This window comes from Barbus barbus (assembly GCF_936440315.1).
Source record: "Barbus barbus genome assembly, chromosome: 41".
Classification (NCBI taxonomy): Eukaryota; Metazoa; Chordata; class Actinopteri; order Cypriniformes; family Cyprinidae; genus Barbus; species Barbus barbus.
The window spans coordinates 25,555,803-25,578,352 of NC_136719.1; the positions used below are offsets into that span (position 1 = coordinate 25,555,803).

Below are 22,550 nucleotides of genomic sequence, written 5' to 3' on the forward strand. Positions count from 1 at the left end.
TAAATGCTGGTCTTTTGAACTTTCTGTTAATCGGAAATATGAAGCTTTTCAACAGTAGAATGTGACTCTGAAGACTGGTTTAATGGCTGCTGAAAATTCAGCTTTGCATCACAGAAATTAATTATATTTTACAATATATTAAAATACAAAACGGTGGTTTTAAATTGTAATAATATTTCACATATATTACTGTTTTACTGTATTTTTAGTCAAATAAATGCTGCCTTGGTGAGCAGAAGAGACGTCAAAAACAAAAAAAATTGTAGACTTCAAACTTTTAAGCTGCTGTATATATTATTGATTTATCTTGAGCAATTTATTAACAGTTTGCCTCCAAACCTTACAATAATATTCTTTGTTTTTGAAATTGACGACTTGCACGAAACATTGACATGGAAAAGTTTGTAGGAGCCAAAGATATCTGATGTAATGATTGTTCTGTGACAAATGAACTGTCAGAGGGACGTCGAATGCTTCGGAAAGTTCCTCAGGGCTGATGGTGCATGCTGGGAATCGTCCCAAAAACATATTTGTACTGCACCAACTTACATGGAAGCAATGGAAAATCCTGTACAGGAGTGTGACGTTATACGTGATAATTTATGAGTGCTGGGAGTGTAAATGCACATTGAGTTCATTGTGTTTAGCGCGGCGCTGGAAACAGAGCTTTATTTAATCCGCACTGTCATAATACATCGATTTGTTATCAGCAAGATGGATGTGAGCAGTTTAGCATGTTAGTAAATGTCCCGCTGTGGAATCATTACAGATCATTATAGTCAGTGTGTGAAGATGCAGGACAGTCTTAAAGAGACAGTTCACCCCAAAATGAGAATTCAGTCATCATTTATTACTTACTTTCTACCGTTCAATTAAACTATCACTCTCCAAAAATGGCAAAAATACCATAAAAGCATACTAATATTCATCCATCAGACTCATATTTTTCAAGTCCTCTGAAGTCATATGATGCAAATTTCAGTTGCACTTGTATTTAGTTACAAAATGGCATCTTTAGATGTGCGGTTACTTTTTTAATGTCATTGGTTCACAGTGCATTTAAAAAAAAGTTAATTTATGGCTATGAGAAGTGTTAAAGGCTCAATATGCTCAAAACTTAAAGCTATCATATGGATTAGAATATAATGCATGAGTCATATGATTATGTTATGTTATATTCTATGTTATATTATCTTATATTATATTCCCAAGGCTGGATTTATTTAACCAAAGATACAGTAAAAATTGTGAAATATTAAAGCAATTTAAAATATTTGTTTATTTCTGTATTATGTATTATAATTCCTCCAGTCTTCAGTGTCACATGGTCTTTCAGAAATAATTCTAATATGCTGATTTACTGCTCAAGAAACATTTCTGATTATTAGTTGTGCTGCCGAGTATTTTTGTGGAAACAGGATTCACAGATGAATAGAAAGTTCAAAAGAACACCATTTATTTGAAATTAAAATTATTAATGATTTTACTGTCACTGTTGATTAATACAAGTAGTAATTACTTTTAGTAAAAATATTTTGCTGACCTTCTAAACTGTTATAAATATTATATTATATTGTATTATTCAAATATTCACACACACATGCATGTACTCTTGTAAAGCAATTCTTCAGTTTCTGTCTGAATGCTTTCCAAAACCTGACATGAGGAATGCAGGTGTGTGTGTGTGTGTGTGTGTGTGTGTGTGTGTGTGTGTGTGTGTTTAACCAGCTCTTGTTCTCTGTGTTGTTCAGGGTCCGGTGGGACTGATTGGAATAACCGGAGTGATCGGACAACCTGGAGAAAAGGTAAAACCGAGATCTGTATGTTAAACCACACACGTGTCATGATCCACATTTACTGTGTTACTTGATTTCTGCTAGAAAATCTCTTTATTAAACATGACAGTGTTCAGTGAAACCTGATTTTAGATTGAAATAGATCTAAAAATGTAATTATGTTTGTGTTTTTAATAATTTTTCAGGGTAATCGAGGTCCTCCTGGTCCTTTGGGTCCTCCAGGAGAGAAAGGTTCAACGGTAAGAACTTATTTCACATTAGCAAACATATATTAAAATGCATTGCACTGCAAAAAAATGATATTCTTACTCATTATTGTTGTCTTGTTTTCCAGTAAAAACATCTAAACATTCTTAAATCAAGAAACATTAACTTGAGAAGCCAAGTAACATAAGATTTTAAGCCTTTAAAAAAAAAGTGTGTTTATGCTTAAAACAAGAAACATATTTCTGACCAGATCTTAAATCATTCTTAAATCTTTGAATTCTGAATAACAACAAAACTTACAGACCCAAAACTTTTGAATGGATTTTATTTTATTTTATTGTATTAAAAGCATTCTTAATTCTTTAAATAATACATAGTTTTACACAAGTATACACATTATGAGAGTGTTTAGATATTTGTACTGAAAAACAAGGCAAACAAATATTGAGGAAGAACATAATTAATAATGATAAATTAAATTGGGCCTCTTTCATGAAACACCAGAACGAATCGTTTCTTGTATGTAAATTGTTGTGTGATGCAAAACATGTGTAAACATTTGTGAACATATTTCTGTATAAATCATTTATAAAACTGAGTTAGTCCAATCTGAATCTGTTCACTAGTTAGTTGGGTTTATGGTGTTAACCGTGTGTCTGTTTAAGGGGTATCCGGGTCTTCCAGGAGGTCCTGGGGATTTCGGCCCGCAAGGTCCACCAGTAAGTTTACCCATGATCCTCAGCGGTTTGAGATGCAGATTTTGGTTTGAAAGATTTAGGTTGAGAATAACTTTCCACTTGAAAGCTGAAATTTTACACTCTTTCTGTCTGTCTCTTTTTCTCAAGGGTCCACAAGGACCGAGAGGAGCAGCAGGTGTTTCCGGGCTGAAAGGACGAAGGGTAAGATGACTAGTGAAAGAAATTAATGCTTTTTTGTTTAGCTAATGATGTCAATGCGGCTAGAACAAAGCAAACTGGAATCTGAACTGGAGTAGAGAGATTTGATTGTTGAAAATCTTTGATTGACAGCGGATTTGGCTTATAAGGTCAGTTGGATGATTGTTACCAAGAAATAACCAGGTATTTCAACTCAGATTTATAAAACACAATATAATTATTTTAATATAAAGAAAATTAAGCTTTTTTTTAAAAGACCAATAATATTTTGTTGCTTTGTGGCAACAAAAAAAAAATCCTTAGTGATCCTAAAATGCTTAAGACTAATGATTCAGCTCTCTATCTGTTCGGTGTGGTTAGAAGTTTTAGTGTTCTTTTTTTTTCCTGACTGAGTGAATGGTGTTTCTAGATAAACCAGGGACCTCTAGTAATCAAAACGAATATGTCGTCTGTATGCACCGGACTAATATAAACATAGTCACCACTGATGGTCTTTGTCTCACACTAATTTGAGAGGCTAATTCATCCGAGTACAAAATATAAATACATTTATATTTCATTTTATTAGCATTTTTTTATACTGACACACACTTAATACTTAATTAGATTTTATTTTATTAATTTTTGTTGAAAATTTGGTAATTAAGTTTTTGTCATTTTTATTAGCTTTTGTTCTTAAAAAATCTCTGTTAAAATAAATGATTTTTCAAAGTTGTAAATGAAACAAAAGTCATTGGGAGTAAATTTTACAAATATATATATATATATCAATTTATCTACCTCAAAATTTCACATTTAATTCAGTGTGTTACTTGGTGTTACTACAATTATTTTCAGTGTATTCAGTTTTTGTTAAGCTTTAGTTTTAGTTTAGTTATTTCCGTACTTAAACTAAATGAAAATGAGAGTTGTTGAAATATAATATATATTTTTAAATATATATATATATTTCTTTATTTCCAGTAATGAAGATGTTTTAGTTAATGATAATAACCATGATGCTACCGAAGGATTGATTGATATTTATATTATTTGTATTTTTACATTATTTATATTATGATTTACTTTTTCTGAATAAAGCTGGCAGAATAATTTTTTTGAACATTTAAAGTGTTTAATGTGTGTAACAAAAAGTAACTGTCTTAAAAGTGCAGTAGCAGAAACAGCTGGTTTAATTAATAAGAGGTCACCGTGAGGGTAATTTTTTAAGGAAAACTCAATTACTTGCAGGAAAGCTTGACTAACATAATAAATGACAAAGAGAAAGAGCATGTTTGACGTGAGTCCTAATGATACAGGATGAAGTCTGTCAGGGGCCACAGAAGCTGATGAAAAGTGGTTTGAGGTTCACGCCAAACTCTGCAATTAAGAGAACGTTCCCCTCAATTCTGTTTATATAAAACAGTGCATATCTGATTTTAATGATGGTGAGAACGGGCCACTTCAAACCCCCTTTGTCAAAACATGACAAACAGATCGCTTACACATCCTGAACAGAGCGTCGAGAGTCTACGTTCATGAACCCAAAGTCAACAGACGAGACTCTCTGGCTCTGTGCTCCTGCTCCAAAACCTAGTGCGCAATTGCATAGACAGCTTTTAAAGGGGTCATATGATGTGTTTATCTGGTTTAAGGTTCAAAAAACACATTATTTTACACATACTGTACATTATTGTTGCTCCTCTATGCCCCGCCTTTCTGAAACGCGTCGATTTTTACAAAGCTCATCATTCTGAGAAGCGAGGCATGCTCTGATTGGCCAGCTATCCAGTGCGTTGTGATTGGCCGCATACCTCAAGCGTGTGACAGAAATGGTACGCCCCTCACTGAATTGTGATGCTGTGTCCTGGCATTTGTTGCATCCAGTGGGGTCATAATTACTGGTTATAATGACTTATACTGTCTTTTTACAAAACATTACCACGTCTGCATTTGTGATCGGAGAAACGACAAACAACAAGCACTACTCTACACAGCTCAAAACTCGCGTTTGAATCGTCAGTGGCAAATTCGTTGAATGTGAAAACATACTTACAGGCTGTGAGTCAGAAGCGTCAGACTGTCCTTGCAAAGTTGGAATTGCCCTACTTTATAGAAACAGCCTTTGTGTACAGCTGGCATTGTAGGCTACTCTCCCAGGTTCAGGAAACCGTCCTCCGTAAAATGCGCTGCACACGCTCTAATATTTGCATTGTACTGTTCTGGAACAGTGTTGTAAATACAACTTAAACACTGATTTCTAGTTGTGTCCTGTTTTGGAAGCCCAAACAAAGTAGTTTCGCTTTCATAACGAAACACAGCATCTCCAGGACATGGCGCCGGAGGCAGCAACAATACTACAGAGAGAATAAAAATCATGCCCTCTTTCTTTGCGTATACATTTGGGCGGTGTTATGGAAGTCTTCCCACACCGTGACATAGACATGTGGGGGGGGTGTTTGAATGAGCTGTTTTAGGAGGGCGTGGATAAGTCTTAACTTTTATAAAGAATGTCTCTTTGGGTTTGAGACTTTAGTCTTTGCAACTTTAGGGATCTTATCTATGCACGAACAGCTTGTAACACTCCAAAAGGACAACTTGAAATCGCATCATATGACACCTTTAACACATTACAAGCATGTTCCAAATGCAGTGGCTATTCAATACATTATGCCCTTTAAGATCCCTTATTTTGAATAAATACTAAGGCATTTTATTTGAGAATGCACTGCAACAAGCTCAGTCCATGATTGTGGACAAAATAAGAGAAATGTTGTTATAAAAATCCCTTTTATAATCCCATATAAAATTCATTCAGTACTGAAAATTATAGATTGAATTGAATTGTTTAATGATATGTAATATTTGTATTTTTTGCTGTTGTTTATATACTATTGTAGGTATATTATTTATGTACTATTGTATTGTATTGAAAATATGTTTTCATTTTCATTTTAGTGGAATCTTTAGTAGGTTTGTAAGGTACTTTAATCATTCATTTTTGTTTTAGAAATTTTAGATATGTGTTTTAGTCATTTTTATTGGTTTTTCAATATTTTTAGCTTTAATTTATTTTTATTTATTCAGCAATTATAGTTGAAGTTTTAGTAATGTTGCTTTGTGCTTTTGTAATTTTTTATTATGTTTCTTTGAATATTTATCTTTATTTTATTTTATTTTATTTTAGTAATATTTGAGTTAGTTGCCAATGCAATATTTTTTTAAAGTTTTTTTACATTGCTGTAAGTTTTGATGTTAAGTTTAATAATACACTTCTTAATATACAGTTCTCTAATATATTTTGTACTTTTCCAAAATTAGATGACACGAGTTTATAATTTAATTCATATTTTATACATTTTTTATGTATTTTACTTTGTCAATTAATGAAAATAATTTTTAATAGTTTTAGTTTTAGTTCACACTAACAATGCTAACTTATACATATCACATATTAATAACATCCTAACACTAAACTATTGTAATCAATAGTGAGTTGCATCTCTCGTGAGCTTAAGTGGTCTATATAATGTCTTCCAAAGTGGTCACTAATGAGGTTGCATGTTGGTTATGCTTACTATATATATACAGTAGACAACAGACAGCGAAGCAGTGCACTAGCTTCTGTAACAGATCCTCTCTTCTTTGGTTTTGTTTGGCTTGTCCTTGATTCCCTGTGTGTTTGGTCTGGCGTGAGGCGTCTCCGCTCTGTTGGCTCATTGATCAACCAGCTGGACTGTTTATAAGGATGAACTTGATGTAATAAATCTAATAGCTTTTGGACTGTTTGGCTTTTCATAATGTGTTGTTTCTAACTAGAAGAAAGAAAACATCCAAAATACACTTTCAGGTTTATTTAATGGCACATTATCCGTTTTTGCGTTTGTAAATTTAAATTGTAATACATATCTTTAAAAACAAATTCTCCACTTCAGCAGCACTTATATTCACCAAACTCTACAGTTTTATTTCTATTTATATTCTGAAGGCTTTTACTGAGGGGGTTGTTCATATATCATTCACACTGATTTCTACAATATTTTATTCTTAAAAACTTGGTGCTTTTTTTCTATATTATCTTTTATTGTTACTTTCATTCTTTTTTGCAGCATTTCATAGGTTTTAGTGAAAGCAGAATCTTCTTTTAGACTAGTGGAAAGAAAATATCCAAAATACACATTAGAGCTTTTATTTTATTGTGTGTTATCTATTTACGTCTATAGATTTCAATTAAAATACATATCTTTAAAAGTTTTTTCTCCACTTCAGCAACACTTACAAACACCAAATTTAGCAGTTGTATTCCTCTCTATATTCAGAATGTTTTTACTGAAGGGTTTGTTCATATATCATTCACCTGAGTTTATACAACAGTTTATTACTAAAAACATGGTGAAATATATTTTTCTGACTGTTAACAGTATTTTTCTGATTTATGGAGTGATAAAAAGAGATATCCAAAATCCCCTCTACAAAAATGTTTAACTCTAATATGTCAACAAAATCAAACAAGTATTTTTAATCTGGCTTTATGCAATGTTCAAATTTATCTTCTGGAATTTTATGCAATTTAGGGCATGTTAGATATTAGATAATACATCATTTGCACATTTAAACACTTTAGAAAACTTCTAATACATTTTTTTTTTTTGCAATTCTTAATGTAATTCATAAACTGGTAAGTATGGTGATATCTATTTGTTAAATTTTTTTACCCTGTTCACCTATTGTGCTTTTTTCTTTTAGGGCCCGAGGGGACCTGACGGCCCTCCAGGAGAGCCGGGCCCTGAGGGCGTAAAGGTACCAGCGTCTCCTCTACAGACCCAAAACATATACACACATAGAGAAGTAAATAACTGTGTAAAAGTTAAAATCTTTTGTTCTGGGGAAACTTTGTGATGACATTTATGTCTCTTTCTGTGTCGTACACCAACTTCCCGTTCCAAAAGGAAATATCTCACACAGGATAGAAAACTGCACTTTCACACCGCTACAAAACCCAAAACAATTGCATTGTTGATTTGCATTACAAAGCTACTCAGTGATCGTGATGAACAGACACACATCAAACATGCTTGACAGCTCGACCGCTTTTGTTTTGCAGGGTGAAAAGGGATCACCAGGGAAGAATGGAGATCCGGGATTCATCGTAAGTAACTCTGAACACTTGAAAATCAATTCAAAATGTAAAATTTAGATTACATTTTCCCTAGAAGTTAGAAGAATCTGACAAAATCTTCACTTGGGACGTCTCCATATGGAAAAACAGCTTCATCTCACATCATGTAGATTTCAACCGCTGACAGTTTTGAGCTCATTTTGGTTCAGAGGAGATCAGTAAGCTTCAGTTGAACTCTTTCATGTGTGTTTGTTTGTTTGTAGGGTAAAGCTGGCACTCCAGGGAAGAGAGGAGCAGCAGGAGCGTCTGTAAGTCTCATTCTAACAATTGTGGTTCAACCATCTTTATTTAAAAACATGTTATAATATACTTTATTTAAAAACAAAATATGTCAGAAATACTAATATTTAGTTTAAATTAATACTATTACTTTCTTTTAGTATTCAAAAGTGTCAAACCAATGGCATTAAAATAATACAGTATGTTGCTAAAATAAATAATATTATTATATTTTAATACTCAAAAGTATTAAATAATCAGTTTAAAACAGTACAATACATTACCAAAAATGCACTTAGTTTTAAATAAATAATATTATTTTCTTTTAATACTCAAAAGTATTCAAATATTCGTATTGAGTAAGTAAAATACGTTGCCAAAAATACTATTATTTTTGTTTAAATAAATACTATTGTTTTATTTGAGTACTCAAAGGTTTTAAAATAATCATATTAAAATTGTAGAATGTTGACAAATATATTTTTTGTATAAATAGGTATTGTTGTTTTATTTTAATGCTAAATAAAATATAAAAAATAACAAAAATATTAAAATAATTATATTAAAATAGTCAAATGTGTTGCCAAAAATACTATTTAAAAAAATATTCATATTTATTTAATACAATTTTCTTTTAATATTAAAAAATATTAAAATAATTGTATTAAAATATAGTATATTGCCAAAAATACAATATTTAAAACAAAAATGATTTTTGTTTAAATAAATACCACTATTTTATTTTATATTTAGGTATTTAAACAATCTGACTAAAACAGTAAAATATGTTGTCAAAAATACTTTTTCTATATATATAATTGCTATTATTTGTTTTAATGATCAAAATTATTCAAATAATTGTTAAGCAACCAGAATTGTATTGTGGAGCCTCCTTATAATTCATCACACATATCCCAGGATGTTGAGATGTCTCTGGTCTGAGACCGTCTGAGCTCCTGTGTTTTCCTGTAATAAAGCACGTGTGTGTTTGCTGTCAAGAATTGTGAAGTGTGTGTCGAAGCGTTTAGTGTTCACACAGGCCTGAGGGGTTTTAATGCTCTCGAGCTCACCGCGTCCTCTAGTGGCTGTCTGCGATTGTGTCGTTTTGGCAGCTGTGCTGTTCAGTGTTTCACAGCCTCATTAAAGCGCTGCGGATTCATTCATAACTCTGATGATTTGTGATGTTTAAACCGCAGGCTTCCTGTGAACAGATAAGTGAATCAGAGATCTAGGATAGGCAAATACTGTCAGATTTAACTGGTGAATGTTGACAGACTGTTAGCGGCTTATTCAACAGCAAAATATACACTAGCATTCAAAAGTTTAGGGTCTGTAAGGTTTTTAATGTTTTTGAAAAAAATCTCTTCTGCTCAGCAAGGCTACATTTATTTGATAAAAAAAAAAACACAGTAATATTGAGAAATGTTATTATGTATAACATAATAACATGAATTATCAGCATCATTACCCCAGTCTTCAATGTCACATTATCCTTCAGAAATCAGTATGCTTGTGTGGTGTTATATTGGTTTAAAATTATAATATTATAATAAAATAAAATATGTTGCCAAAAAATATTATTTGTACTTAAATTCTATGAAAACTAATATATAATTAATATTTTAATTATTTAATACTATACTCAAAGGTATTAAAATAATAAAATAAAAATGGTAAAATATGTTGCTATGTTAATATATGTAAAATATTATTATTGTTGTTGAAATCGATACTATTATTCATATTAAAATGGTCAAAATGTTGCCGAAATATGATTGTTTTGTTAAAATAAATACTATTATTTTAATAATAAAAAATATTCAAATAATTGTATTGAAATAGTAAAATATGTTGCTAAAAATAGTTTTATTTAAATAAATATTATATTTTAATACTTTTATATTTTAATATATTTCATATTTTAATAGTTATTAAAATTATCTTATTAAAATGGTCAAATGTGTTGCCAAAAATGTTATGTTTGATTAAATAAATACTATTATTTTATTTTGATAATCAGAAATATTAAAATAATGATATTACAATTGTAAAATGTGTTGCCAAAAACATTGCTTTTGTTTAAAGAAATACTATTATATTTTAATATTCAACTAGCCAATTATAATCCAGGTTCATGCCTTAAAATGTTTTCTGAGTGGATTTATCATGACTTTTTTTGCTTGAATATGAAGCCTGTGAAGTGAAGGTATAGTTGAGAGGGGCACATATGGAAGCGTTTATGACTGTTATTAATGCATCTTTGTGTAAGTCATATTTACTGCTGGAAAATTAAGTGCACTTATGACTTTTGATGAATGGGGTGATAAAAATCCTCCATTGATGTTATTAAAGCACTACACCACTCACAGTATCAGCAGTGTGTTGGTTTGAGCAGTCATGGAAACTGAGTGTCAAGCATCTCTGTTGTGGGAACAGTGAGATTTTGCTGAGAAATACTCTGATAAGACAGGTGGATGTTAAAGCCAGCGGTTCCTGTTTCTCCGCGTATCGGCGTCTGATAAAGACGGAAAGAAAAGCAGATTAAAATGAGAGCACAAAGGCTGTGGGTCCCTGCTGGATTACAGCTCATGGTTACAATTCCATCATAGAAGCAAAAACAAACTCAGATGTTTCCATTCTGTAAAGGAGCAATGTTTTACTACTAAATCATAAAATGTGTTTAACAAATCACTTATAATTTATATACTTATTTGGACAATAGCTTGTGACTTTTGAGCCCCCGTGTTAATATTTGTCTTCTTGCATTGCTCAGATTTTGCTCTTTTATAGCTAATATACAGTAGGTGTCTTTTAAGTATCAGTTTTGTCTCCTACAATTCCTTTGGAGAGATCAAAACACACAAATGAGGCAGTCATTGCCATCCAGTATAAGTTTAGAGCTGTAAAATGAATGTGGAAAGCAGCCCCAAACATGATATTATAGAGATCTCATTTGTGGTATTTCTGATCTGTGAGTCGTTTTTAAACTGAATAATGTGTGGTCTGATTTCATGATGTCTGAACATGTGTATGAATCACATATATATTTAGTGTGTGTGTGTGTGTGTGTGTGTTTTGTAGGGTAAAGCAGGTCCTTCCGGAAGCACAGGTGAAAAAGGTCCTCCAGGTGAACCTGTAAGTATTGTAACACAAAATAGTTTGCATTCTTAAATGAACCTCCTTTACATAAAAAGGGCAGTTCTTATGTAGAAAATTAATTAAAAAGACTTATTATGCATGATACAGCTTTACAGCAGAACTGTAAAAAAAAAAAAAAAAAAAAGGCAACCAGCTTCAGCAGATTTTTGAGTTCTATCAACTTATTTTTGTAGGAGATTCTCAACTTTTTGTTGTATAAACTTAAAACAACAGGTTGAGAAAACTCAAAAATCTGCTGAAGCTCGTTGCCTTCAAATTTTAAATTGGCTCAACTTTTTTTTTTTTTTTACAGTGTGCCAGGTTTAGTGTTATTTTAGTATTATTTATTATTTTTATACTATTTGGTGTGTGTGTGTTTATATATATATATATATATATATAGGGGGAAAAATTTATATACAGGTAAGGAGCTGAGATTAGGAGCACTCTCTTATAAAAGACACCTGTCCACAGAAGCAATCAATCAATCAGATTCCAAACTCTCCAGCATGGCCAAGACCAAAGAGCTGTCCAAGGATGTCAGGGACAAGATTGTAGACCTACACAAGGCTGGAATGGGCTATAAAACCATCGCCAAGCAGCTTGGTGAGAAGGTGATAACAGTTGGTGCGATTATTCACAAATGAAAGAAACACAAAATAACTGTCAATCTCCCTCGGACTGGGGCTCCATGCAAGATCTCACCCCGTGGAGTTTCAATGATCATGACATCGGTGAGGAATCAGCCCAGAACTACACGGGAGGATCTTGTCAATCAACTTAAAGCAGCTGGGACCATCGTCACCAAGAAAACAATTGGTAACACTACACCGTGTTAATTATTTCTGCAGCACCTGCAAGGTTCCCCTGCTCAAGAAAGCACATGTACAGGCCCGTCTGAAGTTGATTCAGAGGAGAATTGGGTGAAAGTGTTGTGGTCAGATGAGACCAGAATCCAGCTCTTTGGCATCAACTGAACTCACCCTTTGGAGGAGGAATGCTGCTCATGACCCCAAAAACACCATCCCCACCGTCAAACATGGAGGTGGAAACATTATGCTTTGGGGGTGTTTTTCTGCTAAGGGGACAGGATGCACCGCATCAAAGGGACGATGGACGGGGCCATGTACCGTCAGGGCCAGGGCATTGAAGATGGGTCGTGGATGGGTATTCCAGCATGACAATGACCCAAAACACACGGCCAAGGCAACAAAGGAGTGGCTCAAGAAGAAGCACATTAAGGTCCTGGAGTGGCCTAGCCAGTCTCCAGACCTTCATCCCATAGAAAATCTGTGGAGGGAGCTGAAGGTTCGAGTTGCCAAACGTTAGCCACGAAACCTTAATGACTTGGAGAGGATCTGCAAAGAGGAGTGGGACAAAATCCCTCCTGAGATGTGTGCAAACCTGGTGACCAACTACAAGAAACTTCTGACCTCTGTGATTGCCAACAAGGGTTTTGCCACCAAGTACTAAGTCATGTTTTGCAAAGGGGTCAAATACTTATAAATTTAAGAACTTTTTTAAATGCCTTTTCCTGGATGTTTTTGTTGTTATTCTGTCTCTCACTATTCAAATAAACCTACCATTAAAATTATAGATTGATAATTTCTTAGTCAGTGGGCAAACATACAAAATCAGCAGGAGATCAAATATTTTTTCCCCCTACTGTATATGTGTGTGTGTGTGTGTGTATATGTAATTTATAATCATTTAATAATTTATATATTTTCAGTTTTCATTTTTTTTTGTTTAAGTTGTAATTTTGTTGAGCGCTTTTGTCACTTGTATTACTTTTTTATTAGTTTTAAAAATGTTTATTTAGCTTTAATTTTATTTAAGTTTTAGTCATTTTAGTGCTTACACATCCATAGCACTTCTAATTATCATTAATTTATAAGGTAATTTTTTTCATCTAATGTTTACATTTTTATTTCAGCTATATTTCAATTAACAAAAAAGATTTTTAGTTTTAGCCTTTAGTTAAATCAACCTGATTAAGTTAAATGCATATCATATTTAAATAAAAAGCAGTTTTGGACTGCAGTAAAGTAGCATGATTGAGTGTAGATTGCATATAAATTAGCAAAAATAAATATCTAAAACTGCATTTACTGAAGGATACTTGTTTGCATTGCATATTGTGTTCAATGTGCAAAAGCTTCAGAAATGTGCTGTTTATAGTCTCAGCAAGCGTGCATGGCGTGACTCGTCGATGCATCTTTCTTGTGCAACACATGTAAGTCACGATGTGAAGACCTCAGAGGGTTTGTGAGGCGTTTCACTGCTCATTGTGGCATTTCTGGCGTTGAGCACGAGTGTCATTATGTCTAAACGTAATCAGCCGTTCTGTCAGCAGATGAAAGATTTTTAACAGCATTTCTGGAACGGTTTCCAGTCTTTCCAGTTTCCAGTTTCCAGTCTTTGATGCCGTGTGCATCTCAATGCTCTCATGTTGACACTCTTATGCGCACATTTAAACATGCATCCACACTTTTGTGCTGTTCATGTGTGCATTAAAACATACACTGTGAAATTCAGCTCTAGCCAGGCTTAATGGAAAGATCTCTTCACATCCTGCGCCAAGGGCGATTCATGTAAATCTCATTTATAACAGCAAAACAAGACTGTTTATGGAAAAAGTGTTCGAATTGTGCATGACTTCATTATCTCATGTTTATTTGATTGTTTAGGGCTCCAGAGGCCCTCCGGGGGACCCGGGACCAGATGGAGAGCAAGGTCACGAGGTACTTCCTAAAAGAAACTGAATTGTTGTGTGCAATGGATTTCTTCTGTGTTCAATTATGCAATAACATGCAACTTAAAAAAAGGGATAATTCAGTACAGTGCAGAGTTATATAATACTGAATTCAATATAATTACATAATATAGGCACCCAAAGGAGTGTAAAACAACACAGTGCACCGCAGAACCGTTAATAATAGCACATTTTAATCGTTTAGTAAATTAATTATGTTGCAGGTTATTTAATTTAGCATTATTTCTGTTTCGAGTCTGATAATGTATATGAGCACACGTGTTATTTTGACTTCTTGTTCTCGCTTGTGTTTCTCCCACTTTTGTGCATGCACAGGGACCTTCAGGACCTGAAGGAGAGCAGGGGCCTGTGGGTGAACCTGGAATCAAGGTGAGGCAAAACCCAGTAAAGCCTGACATGAAACTATAGACAGAAATGCAAATTGAAATGGAACAGATGATTGAAACTTTAGATTAAAATATTGAAAGAAATTTTGCAAATGTGTTTATTGTGTAGTTTTATATCAAAAGCATCAGGCTTTTATGGCTCATACAGTTTGATATAGATGTAGATGCTGATATTTATATGGACTAAAAGTAAGATTAAATTCTGCTACTTGTAATGTAAATCAATGAGATCCTTGTAACAGTAGAGCAGATACTGACATAATATGATATAAATATCAGCAGTCGCTCTATATCTGCAATAAAATGTCTCAGTAAGATGAGATTGAAATGATCCAAACAAATAATGCAATGCAATCCAATGCTGATTGAGAGATGAAGAAATAAACGTTCCTCAGAAGATGTGAGATGTTTTGGAGGCTTGTGAAGATCATTCCTCCGCTGAGGAACAGTGAAAGTAAAGCTTCTGGAAACAAACGCTCCTCAACAGATCCTGATGATCAGATTTGAGACGCACTGATTTTTCTAAAAAACGATTGATGGAGAATCAAGTAAAGCCCAGCTGCTTCAGTCCAGTAAGAGTTCATCTGGAAATATGACTGCAGTTATTCTGACATTTGCTTGATAAAAATCAATAATGATTTGACAGCAACAAGGCACACGAGGCATGAGGCATGTGGATGTTTGTACAATTATACTGAAAAAATATGATACAGTAGGCTTTATTGGTTTAAAGACCATATTTATAATGCTGTGGAACACAAAAGGAGACATTAAGCAGAATGTCCAAGCTGCTGTTTGCAATGAAATGCAATGGAAATGGATGATTTCTACTGACAAGCTGCAATAAAAACAGTATTAAAGCGAGAACTGTTGGCATTTGCAACTGTGTCTTTTCTTTTTCCAGGGTGAAATGGGGCCTGTCGGAGAGGAGGGTGAACTGGGCCAACCGGGCATCAGAGTGAGTGAAGTGACCTCATTCCCACTCCAAAACCTTCGAGTGAACGTGATCCATCAGTGTATTTTCATTGCTTTAACTGACGTGAGCCGACAGTGTCAATAATCTGACAGAAGGACCCTCGGGATCACACACACAGGATGTCTTTGTCTCTGGTTCCTCAATTATTCAAGCAATTCTCTGTGTTTGTTATTGGATATTATGGCATCGGGAGCAGCGTCCTACCCGAGTGAATCTCATGAAACCTGTCATGCATTTTTCCGGCTCGTATTTCACCCCAAAATAAATAATAAATTTCATTCTCAGTTAATTGTGGAAAAAATGTAATATGATATTCAAACTGTAAAATATTTATTCACAATCTTGCTAATATTGCAATCAGATATGTTGATTTAGTAATACAAATAAATATGTCTGTATTGTTAATGGGAAAAACTAATAAGCGCATTTCTGCTGCAGTTTCAGCTGGTTTTGGGGATGAATCTTTCCTGGTCTTACATGTTACTGTTTGTTTTAGGGTCCTCCAGGGCCACCTGGAGAGGACGGGCATCAAGGGAAGGACGGACCAAAGGTGAGGCTCCAGATTAAGTTTCCTACTTGCATTTGCATTTACATTAATGCTTTTATCTAAATTGACTTGCACTGCATTTATACATATTATCATGTTTTTCCTGGGCGTCAAACCCATGACCCAGCGTTGCAAGCACCATGCTGTTATCATTTGAGCTACAGGAACGCTTTTACAAGTTGAAGTGGTTTTGGTTTTTGAATAAAATTAGGCATTTTAATATTTATTTTTAAAATTCTTGCTAGCTCTAATACAACAAAATTTAAGATTTTGGTTAAAACTTTACTACTTTAGCATTTTATTTAATTTTTATTTTTATTTAAATTTTTGTATTTTATTTTCTATTTGATCTATTTTAGAGAATGATGAGAAATGCACAATGTGTTATTGCACAAACCTGTCGCCTCATAAACCATTTTCTGGCTATTTTTATCAATATTCTTTCAAAATTGATTCATCAAAACTATATAAATAACTAAATAAAACAAAGTTTTTTGGAGTATATTTTACAAGAAAATGCTTCTTTCTATTTCAAAATTTCATGTTTAATTCAATGTTACTTGTCGTTTCTTTGGAAGGTTTCGCTCAGAAGTTGCTAGTAAATTTCAGAAATAATTACAAAGTAAATCCTTCCATTGTTTTTCAGTTTTCAGTTATTAAGTTGTGTAAAAACTGTTTGCTGAGAATTTTTTCTTTGTTTGGCCTAGTATACTCTTGGGTACATTGTGTTTTATTCACCATATTTAGTTGATTCCCAAAACCATTGTACCGAAACCCACAAATTTTTGGGAAAAAATTATAATTTAAGGTTTGTCTTTATTCTGTTATAATTCTCAGGGTGAACTAGGCGACCGTGGACCAATGGGAGAAGCTGGAGAAAGGGGCGAGATTGCTGACTCTGGCCCAATAGGACCTCCTGGAGATCCTGGCAAAAAGGGCTTCCCAGTGAGTGATGAAAGAGTGATGGAGTGAATCTAATCTGCATTTGTAATTTCATTGTGTGTAGTGGACAAAATCTCTCCAAACAGCTCTTTAGATAATGCAAGTGTATTTTGAGATGAAATTTGATGATGATGATAATGATTTCGAGTCTGAAATTTGATCTGGTAATGTGAAGTTAAAGCAGATGTTTCTTCATCAGGGACCTGAGGGCAAACAGGGTCTGCCGGGTAACCGTGGACGTCCAGGAAAGAAGGTAACCAAAACTTGTGGATCAAAATTAATTATGGCAACTAATCTGAATTAAATAGCATTCAAACAATGCATGGGACCATTTCATTTAAATTGCACAAAGGTGGAAACAGAAGTCTTTACAATCAGCAGTATTGTGTCAGAAATAAAAATAACCTAGAATAGAGCCCTGTGGAACTATTTTTCACTTTGGTGTGTTTGGGACGCATTCTGTCATTTTTTTCTTGTCATTCTCACTTGTAAACCAGTCCTGCTCATTGATATTTCCATCTTACTCTTTGGTAGGGTGAAAAAGGGCCACCAGGTCACTTGGGAGAAATGGGCTCATCTGGCGAAATCGGACAGACGGGAGAGAGAGGACTCAAAGGCGCTCGAGGAACCAGAGGACCCGCAGTTAGTGCGCTTTGTCCTTTCATGCATCTCTTCACTCTTTCTGATGTTGAGAAAAAACTGTGCAAATCCCAAAGACGATTAAGTAACTTAATCACCATCACAAAGGGACTGCAATAGCAGTGCAAAACAATACAGTACGAATGAGAGAAATGGATGCACTAAATTTACTAACAAGGGGAAATTTCACAGTGTTCTGAAGCTTGAACCCATGACTTCAGAATTATGCTGTTGTATATGATTTCACCACTAGGGGAGCCTTAGACAATAGTGTATTATATAAATAACTGCTGCTTTTTTGCCACACAGTTACAGTACAAATGTGATTGGTTCAGACATGTTAGTTGGATTTTTTTTTTTTAGTAATTAGGTATTAAAAATATGTACTATTATTTTTTGTATGAGCTGAAACAGTGAGTTACAAGAGCGTAATAATTTGCTAACATGCTGAGAAGGAGGTTTATTTTCAAACTCGCTGCTTTTACAGGCTCAATTAAGGCATGTGTAAACATTCACAGGATTTGGAATTGAACCAAAGCTTTTTGATGGGATTTACACTAATGCCATTATAGATACTAGGGACTAATCCGCTTTTCTTGTACAATGCAGTTAAGCGCCTGCTGATTTGGTGGTTTTAGGCCGGATTTTATAAGCAGAGAAAATGTCTGGGATTGTTTTATTTTGCCCCTGCTTTTTCCTCAGGGTTTAACGACATCATTGTAATGTAAAAACAAGTGTAGTTAGGGAAACTTAGCGTCTTGTTTTCATAAGCAAATGGTTTTCCAAGAAGTCATAATGGGATGAGCAGCAAGAGTCATTTTTTTAAGACTCCCATCCAAAAATGTGTTTTTCAGCACAGGAAACTCAGGTTATTTTTAGCAGGTTATTTGTTGAGGTAAGACGAGTATGTCACAAAACACAAGCTAACGTACATGAGTGTGTTTTGTTCATTACCTTTCAGGGTCGACCAGGAGTTATGGGACCTCAGGGAGAGCCAGGACTTCAAGGTTACACAGTGAGTTTCATGCACACAAATATATGCACTTATGAATGCTTACAAAATCACACTCACATTTGCAGAAAGTTTTGGGAGTGAACCCCTTAATTATCCTTTTTTGTATGTTTGAATAAAGGAGTCTTTCGCTTTTTTTTTGTATACGGCGACCGACCAGACATGATTATCGATTAATTATCTCAAAATGTTCAAATATCTGCCGGTTATTCAGCCCAGTCAGTCTATCACCATTCCTAAAAAATATCACTTTGGATTAGACAAGGAAATGGCCTATTTTTATCTTTATTCTCTGTTTTTCTTTAACTATAGGGTCACACTGGTAAGCAAGGCCCCCCAGGCCCCCCCGGACCAAAGGGAGAAAAGGTTATTCAACTTGTTTTTATATTTTGAATGATAATCTCAGTCTAAATGCCATATTTTAGTTATATATAATGCTTGAAATTCTATGCAATATATGCAAATATGTTTTTTTTTCAAAGCAGTAAATCATATTGTGAATGTTTCTATAACTGGTGTAAAAAAAAAAAAAAATAGTGTTAGAATCTGAGTTTGACTGATTATGTGTATTTTTCAGGGTTACCCAGGAGAAGACAGTAAAACAGCAGGACCGCCCGGGCCCTTAGGTGAACCAGTAGGTCTTAATTTCCTTTAACTTCCTGTTTTTGTCCAACACCTGGACTGTAATCAGTAAATAGAGAGTCGGTGATATTTACATCACTTTATTGAAGGAATAAGACAACATGTCAGTGCTTGTGTGCGTATAGGGCGCTCCAGGGGAGAAGGGTGAACGTGGAAAACCAGGAGATGATGGATATCAGGTTAGTGTCTCTGTAAGGAGGAATTTCATGGTTTGTAAAAATAATTCCTCTTCACTAACTAGCTTAACTACCACTTACAACACCTCAGAAACTGCATAGCAACGCCCTAGCAACCACATAACAACATGATCAGAAACTGCATAGCAACACCTTAGCAAGCACACAGCAACATGTTGAGAAACTGTGTCTCATCAACCACAACCACACAGCAGCATGATAAATAAACATTCAGAACACCTCTGAAACGGCACAGCAACATGATGATAAACTGCATTGCAACACCCTATAAACTACACAGCAACATGATGAGAAACTGCATAGGAACACCCTAACAACCAGACAGAAACCTGATCAGAAACTGCATAGCAACACCCTAACAACCACACAGCAGCATGATAAATAAACATTCACAACACCTCTGAAACGGCACAGCAACATGATGATAAACTGCATTGCAACACCCTATAAACTACACAGCAACATGATGAGAAACTGCATAGCAACACCCTAACAACCAGACAGCAACCTGATCAGAAACTGCATAGCAACACCCTAACAACCACACAGCAGCATGATAAATAAACATTCAGAACACCTCTGAAACGGCACAGCAACATGATGATAAACTGCATTGCAACACCCTATAAACTACACAGCAACATGATGAGAAACTGCATAGCAACACCCTAACAACCAGACAGTAACCTGATCAGAAACTGCATAGCAACACCCTAGCAACCACACAGCAGCATGATAAATAAACATTCACAACACCTCTGAAACGGCACAGCAACATGATAATAAACTAAATTGCAACACTGTAGTAACCACACAGCAACAAAAATCACTGGAAACACCTTAGAAACAGTGTATTTTTGGAGCAGCGGAGACTTCGCTTGTGTTCTTTTGCCGATTGTTCTTCAGATGATTTCCTTGCAGTTTGTCTAGATTAAGCTGGTCTGGATCCTGCAGCACTGCAGGCCTGTTTTCCCAGTCCACAGGCCTGTCCACACTCATATTTTTTTTTTTGTCAACACTACAGTAATGTGTGTGTGTGTGTGTTTGTGTGTGTGTTTTAGGGTCACGCAGGGGTCACAGGTGCTCGTGGAGCAATCGGTCAGCAGGGATCTCCTGTAAGTCTGATGTGTGACCAACACTGCACCTCTGGTTCAAAACTGCTGCTGAAATTCAGTTTGACCTTTGCATGTTGTAACTTCTCAATTCAGAAGTTGCAAGCTATGAATTAAAATGCTGTCTTGGTAGGCGGCTCACTAGGATTTGGAGAACAGAGATTTTGTTGCATAACATTCCTAATTAAGTTGCTGGAAAATTTGACGTACCAAAGCTAATGTTTGCAGTTTTTTCTCTGGTTAATTTTGGACAAAATTTAAATTAAATTTTCTCCAGAGCAGCAGATCATCACACTGAAGTGTCTGCTTGCCTAATGAAATTAAAGCACAGTCTTTACATTTTTTCCCAGGGATCTCCTGGGCTTCCTGGTGAAGCAGGACCCATAGGCGAGAAGGGAGTTCAGGTTTGTAACTAGCACACTACACGGAGTGGAGCGTCAACAATCCGCTCCCGCTCACTGATATCAGAAACACCGCTCCGCGTCTAAAGTACCTCACTATGTTTGAAATATCACAGTTCTATGGAAGCCCGTTTCCGACACTGAATAAAAAAATTCAAAAAAGTTTATTACGACTTTTTATCTCACAATTCTGACTTTTTTTTCACAGAATTGTATTAAACAAATAATTTCCATGAGAGATATACCTTCCTGCTCATGTCCACTGCAGCCTTCACATTCTTTCTGATTTGAGTGATCCTTTTCTATCTAGCAAGCTAAATATGTTTAACATGTAAATTCTTGCTAAATATGCAGTTATATAACGGGTCGTTGCGTTGGCTGAATTGCACTCGTGATGGAGCGGTGGTGGAGCGTTCTTGGAGCGAGTGAAAACCACGACACTCCGACTTTTAAAAAATCCGCTCCTCGCTCCATTCAAAATCACACTGCTCCACTCGCCTGTTGCCGACCACTGCTCTAACCATTAGACCATGACTTCCCCATTAGGCCACGATTTATGCCGTGTGTAGTTCATATACTGTGTGCAGTTTGTGATTTTTTTTTTTCTGAATGCATGAAACATCTGGGGCCAGACTCATGAAAATCTTCTTGAGAAATTTCTTAAGATAAATTCTGCAAAGTTCGTAAGAATGTTCTTAAGTGCAATTCTTGAAAAATTTGTAAGTTCTCAAACATGTTCTTAAGAACATCTTAATTTTTTTTTTCTTAAGAAGTAAATGACAGCCTTTATCTGACTGAATACATGGCTGAAGACTCCCTGATAAACTCTCAATTCAAGGATTCCTGCTGATTACCCTAATAATCATAATAAGCGCTTACACATTTTCATCACAACTAGCTTGACGGGCGCTCGGCTCTGGGTTTTTTAATGCGCCGTGTTTTAAAACAGTTGCTTTTAAAAAGCCTGTCTCAAGCAGCAGCAATCTGCTTCATTCATGTTTCGTGAATATGGCCCCTGGATAAGCTGAGGGTTAATATAGTTACATAAAACTAAAATAAACCATTTAAAAAGATTTTTGTTACTTGAAATAAAATAAATGTTAAAAAAGTATTTTATTTCGTTTTTCATTTTTATTAACTTGATGTCTAAATTGATGTACTAAAATAACTAAAACTGAATGAATGAATAAATAAATTAAATAGTATGAATAAAATGTATATATATAAAAAAAGACAACCACAACAAAATTACTAAAACTTTAACTGAAATTAAACTGAAAATGGAAAATACAAAAAAAAACAAAATCTTCAAAATATAAAAAAACTATAATAATATCTTAATGATAAAATAAATGGCTAATATATTTGCAAAAATGTACATTATGCAACCAGATCACACTGTTATTTTAGTACATATGAGATATTACTAGTTTTTAGTAACATTTTAAATTGTTTTTTATTTTTATAATTTATTTTTCCTTGGCAACTAGCTAAAATAAAATAAGT

At 34.5% G+C, this 22,550-nt stretch overlaps 1 protein-coding gene across 1 annotated transcript in view; it reads left to right on the forward strand.

Annotated features, from left to right (window-relative positions):
• Window positions 1-22,550, forward strand: part of LOC306860951 (uncharacterized protein) — a gene marked incomplete at its 5' end in the record, with an annotated part of 76,108 nt that overhangs the window by 37,570 nt on the left and 15,988 nt on the right. The window contains 21 exons of the mRNA XM_079402976.1: window positions 1,752-1,805; window positions 1,982-2,035; window positions 2,669-2,722; window positions 2,849-2,902; window positions 7,625-7,678; window positions 7,983-8,027; window positions 8,261-8,305; window positions 11,358-11,411; window positions 14,105-14,158; window positions 14,506-14,559; window positions 15,481-15,534; window positions 16,049-16,102; window positions 16,937-17,044; window positions 17,241-17,294; window positions 17,576-17,683; window positions 18,642-18,695; window positions 19,005-19,058; window positions 19,270-19,326; window positions 19,460-19,513; window positions 20,593-20,646; window positions 20,994-21,047. Of these exons, the coding sequence (XP_079259102.1) occupies window positions 1,752-1,805; window positions 1,982-2,035; window positions 2,669-2,722; window positions 2,849-2,902; window positions 7,625-7,678; window positions 7,983-8,027; window positions 8,261-8,305; window positions 11,358-11,411; window positions 14,105-14,158; window positions 14,506-14,559; window positions 15,481-15,534; window positions 16,049-16,102; window positions 16,937-17,044; window positions 17,241-17,294; window positions 17,576-17,683; window positions 18,642-18,695; window positions 19,005-19,058; window positions 19,270-19,326; window positions 19,460-19,513; window positions 20,593-20,646; window positions 20,994-21,047 (1,227 nt within the window). The remainder of the gene's footprint in view (window positions 1-1,751; window positions 1,806-1,981; window positions 2,036-2,668; window positions 2,723-2,848; window positions 2,903-7,624; window positions 7,679-7,982; window positions 8,028-8,260; window positions 8,306-11,357; window positions 11,412-14,104; window positions 14,159-14,505; window positions 14,560-15,480; window positions 15,535-16,048; window positions 16,103-16,936; window positions 17,045-17,240; window positions 17,295-17,575; window positions 17,684-18,641; window positions 18,696-19,004; window positions 19,059-19,269; window positions 19,327-19,459; window positions 19,514-20,592; window positions 20,647-20,993; window positions 21,048-22,550) is intronic.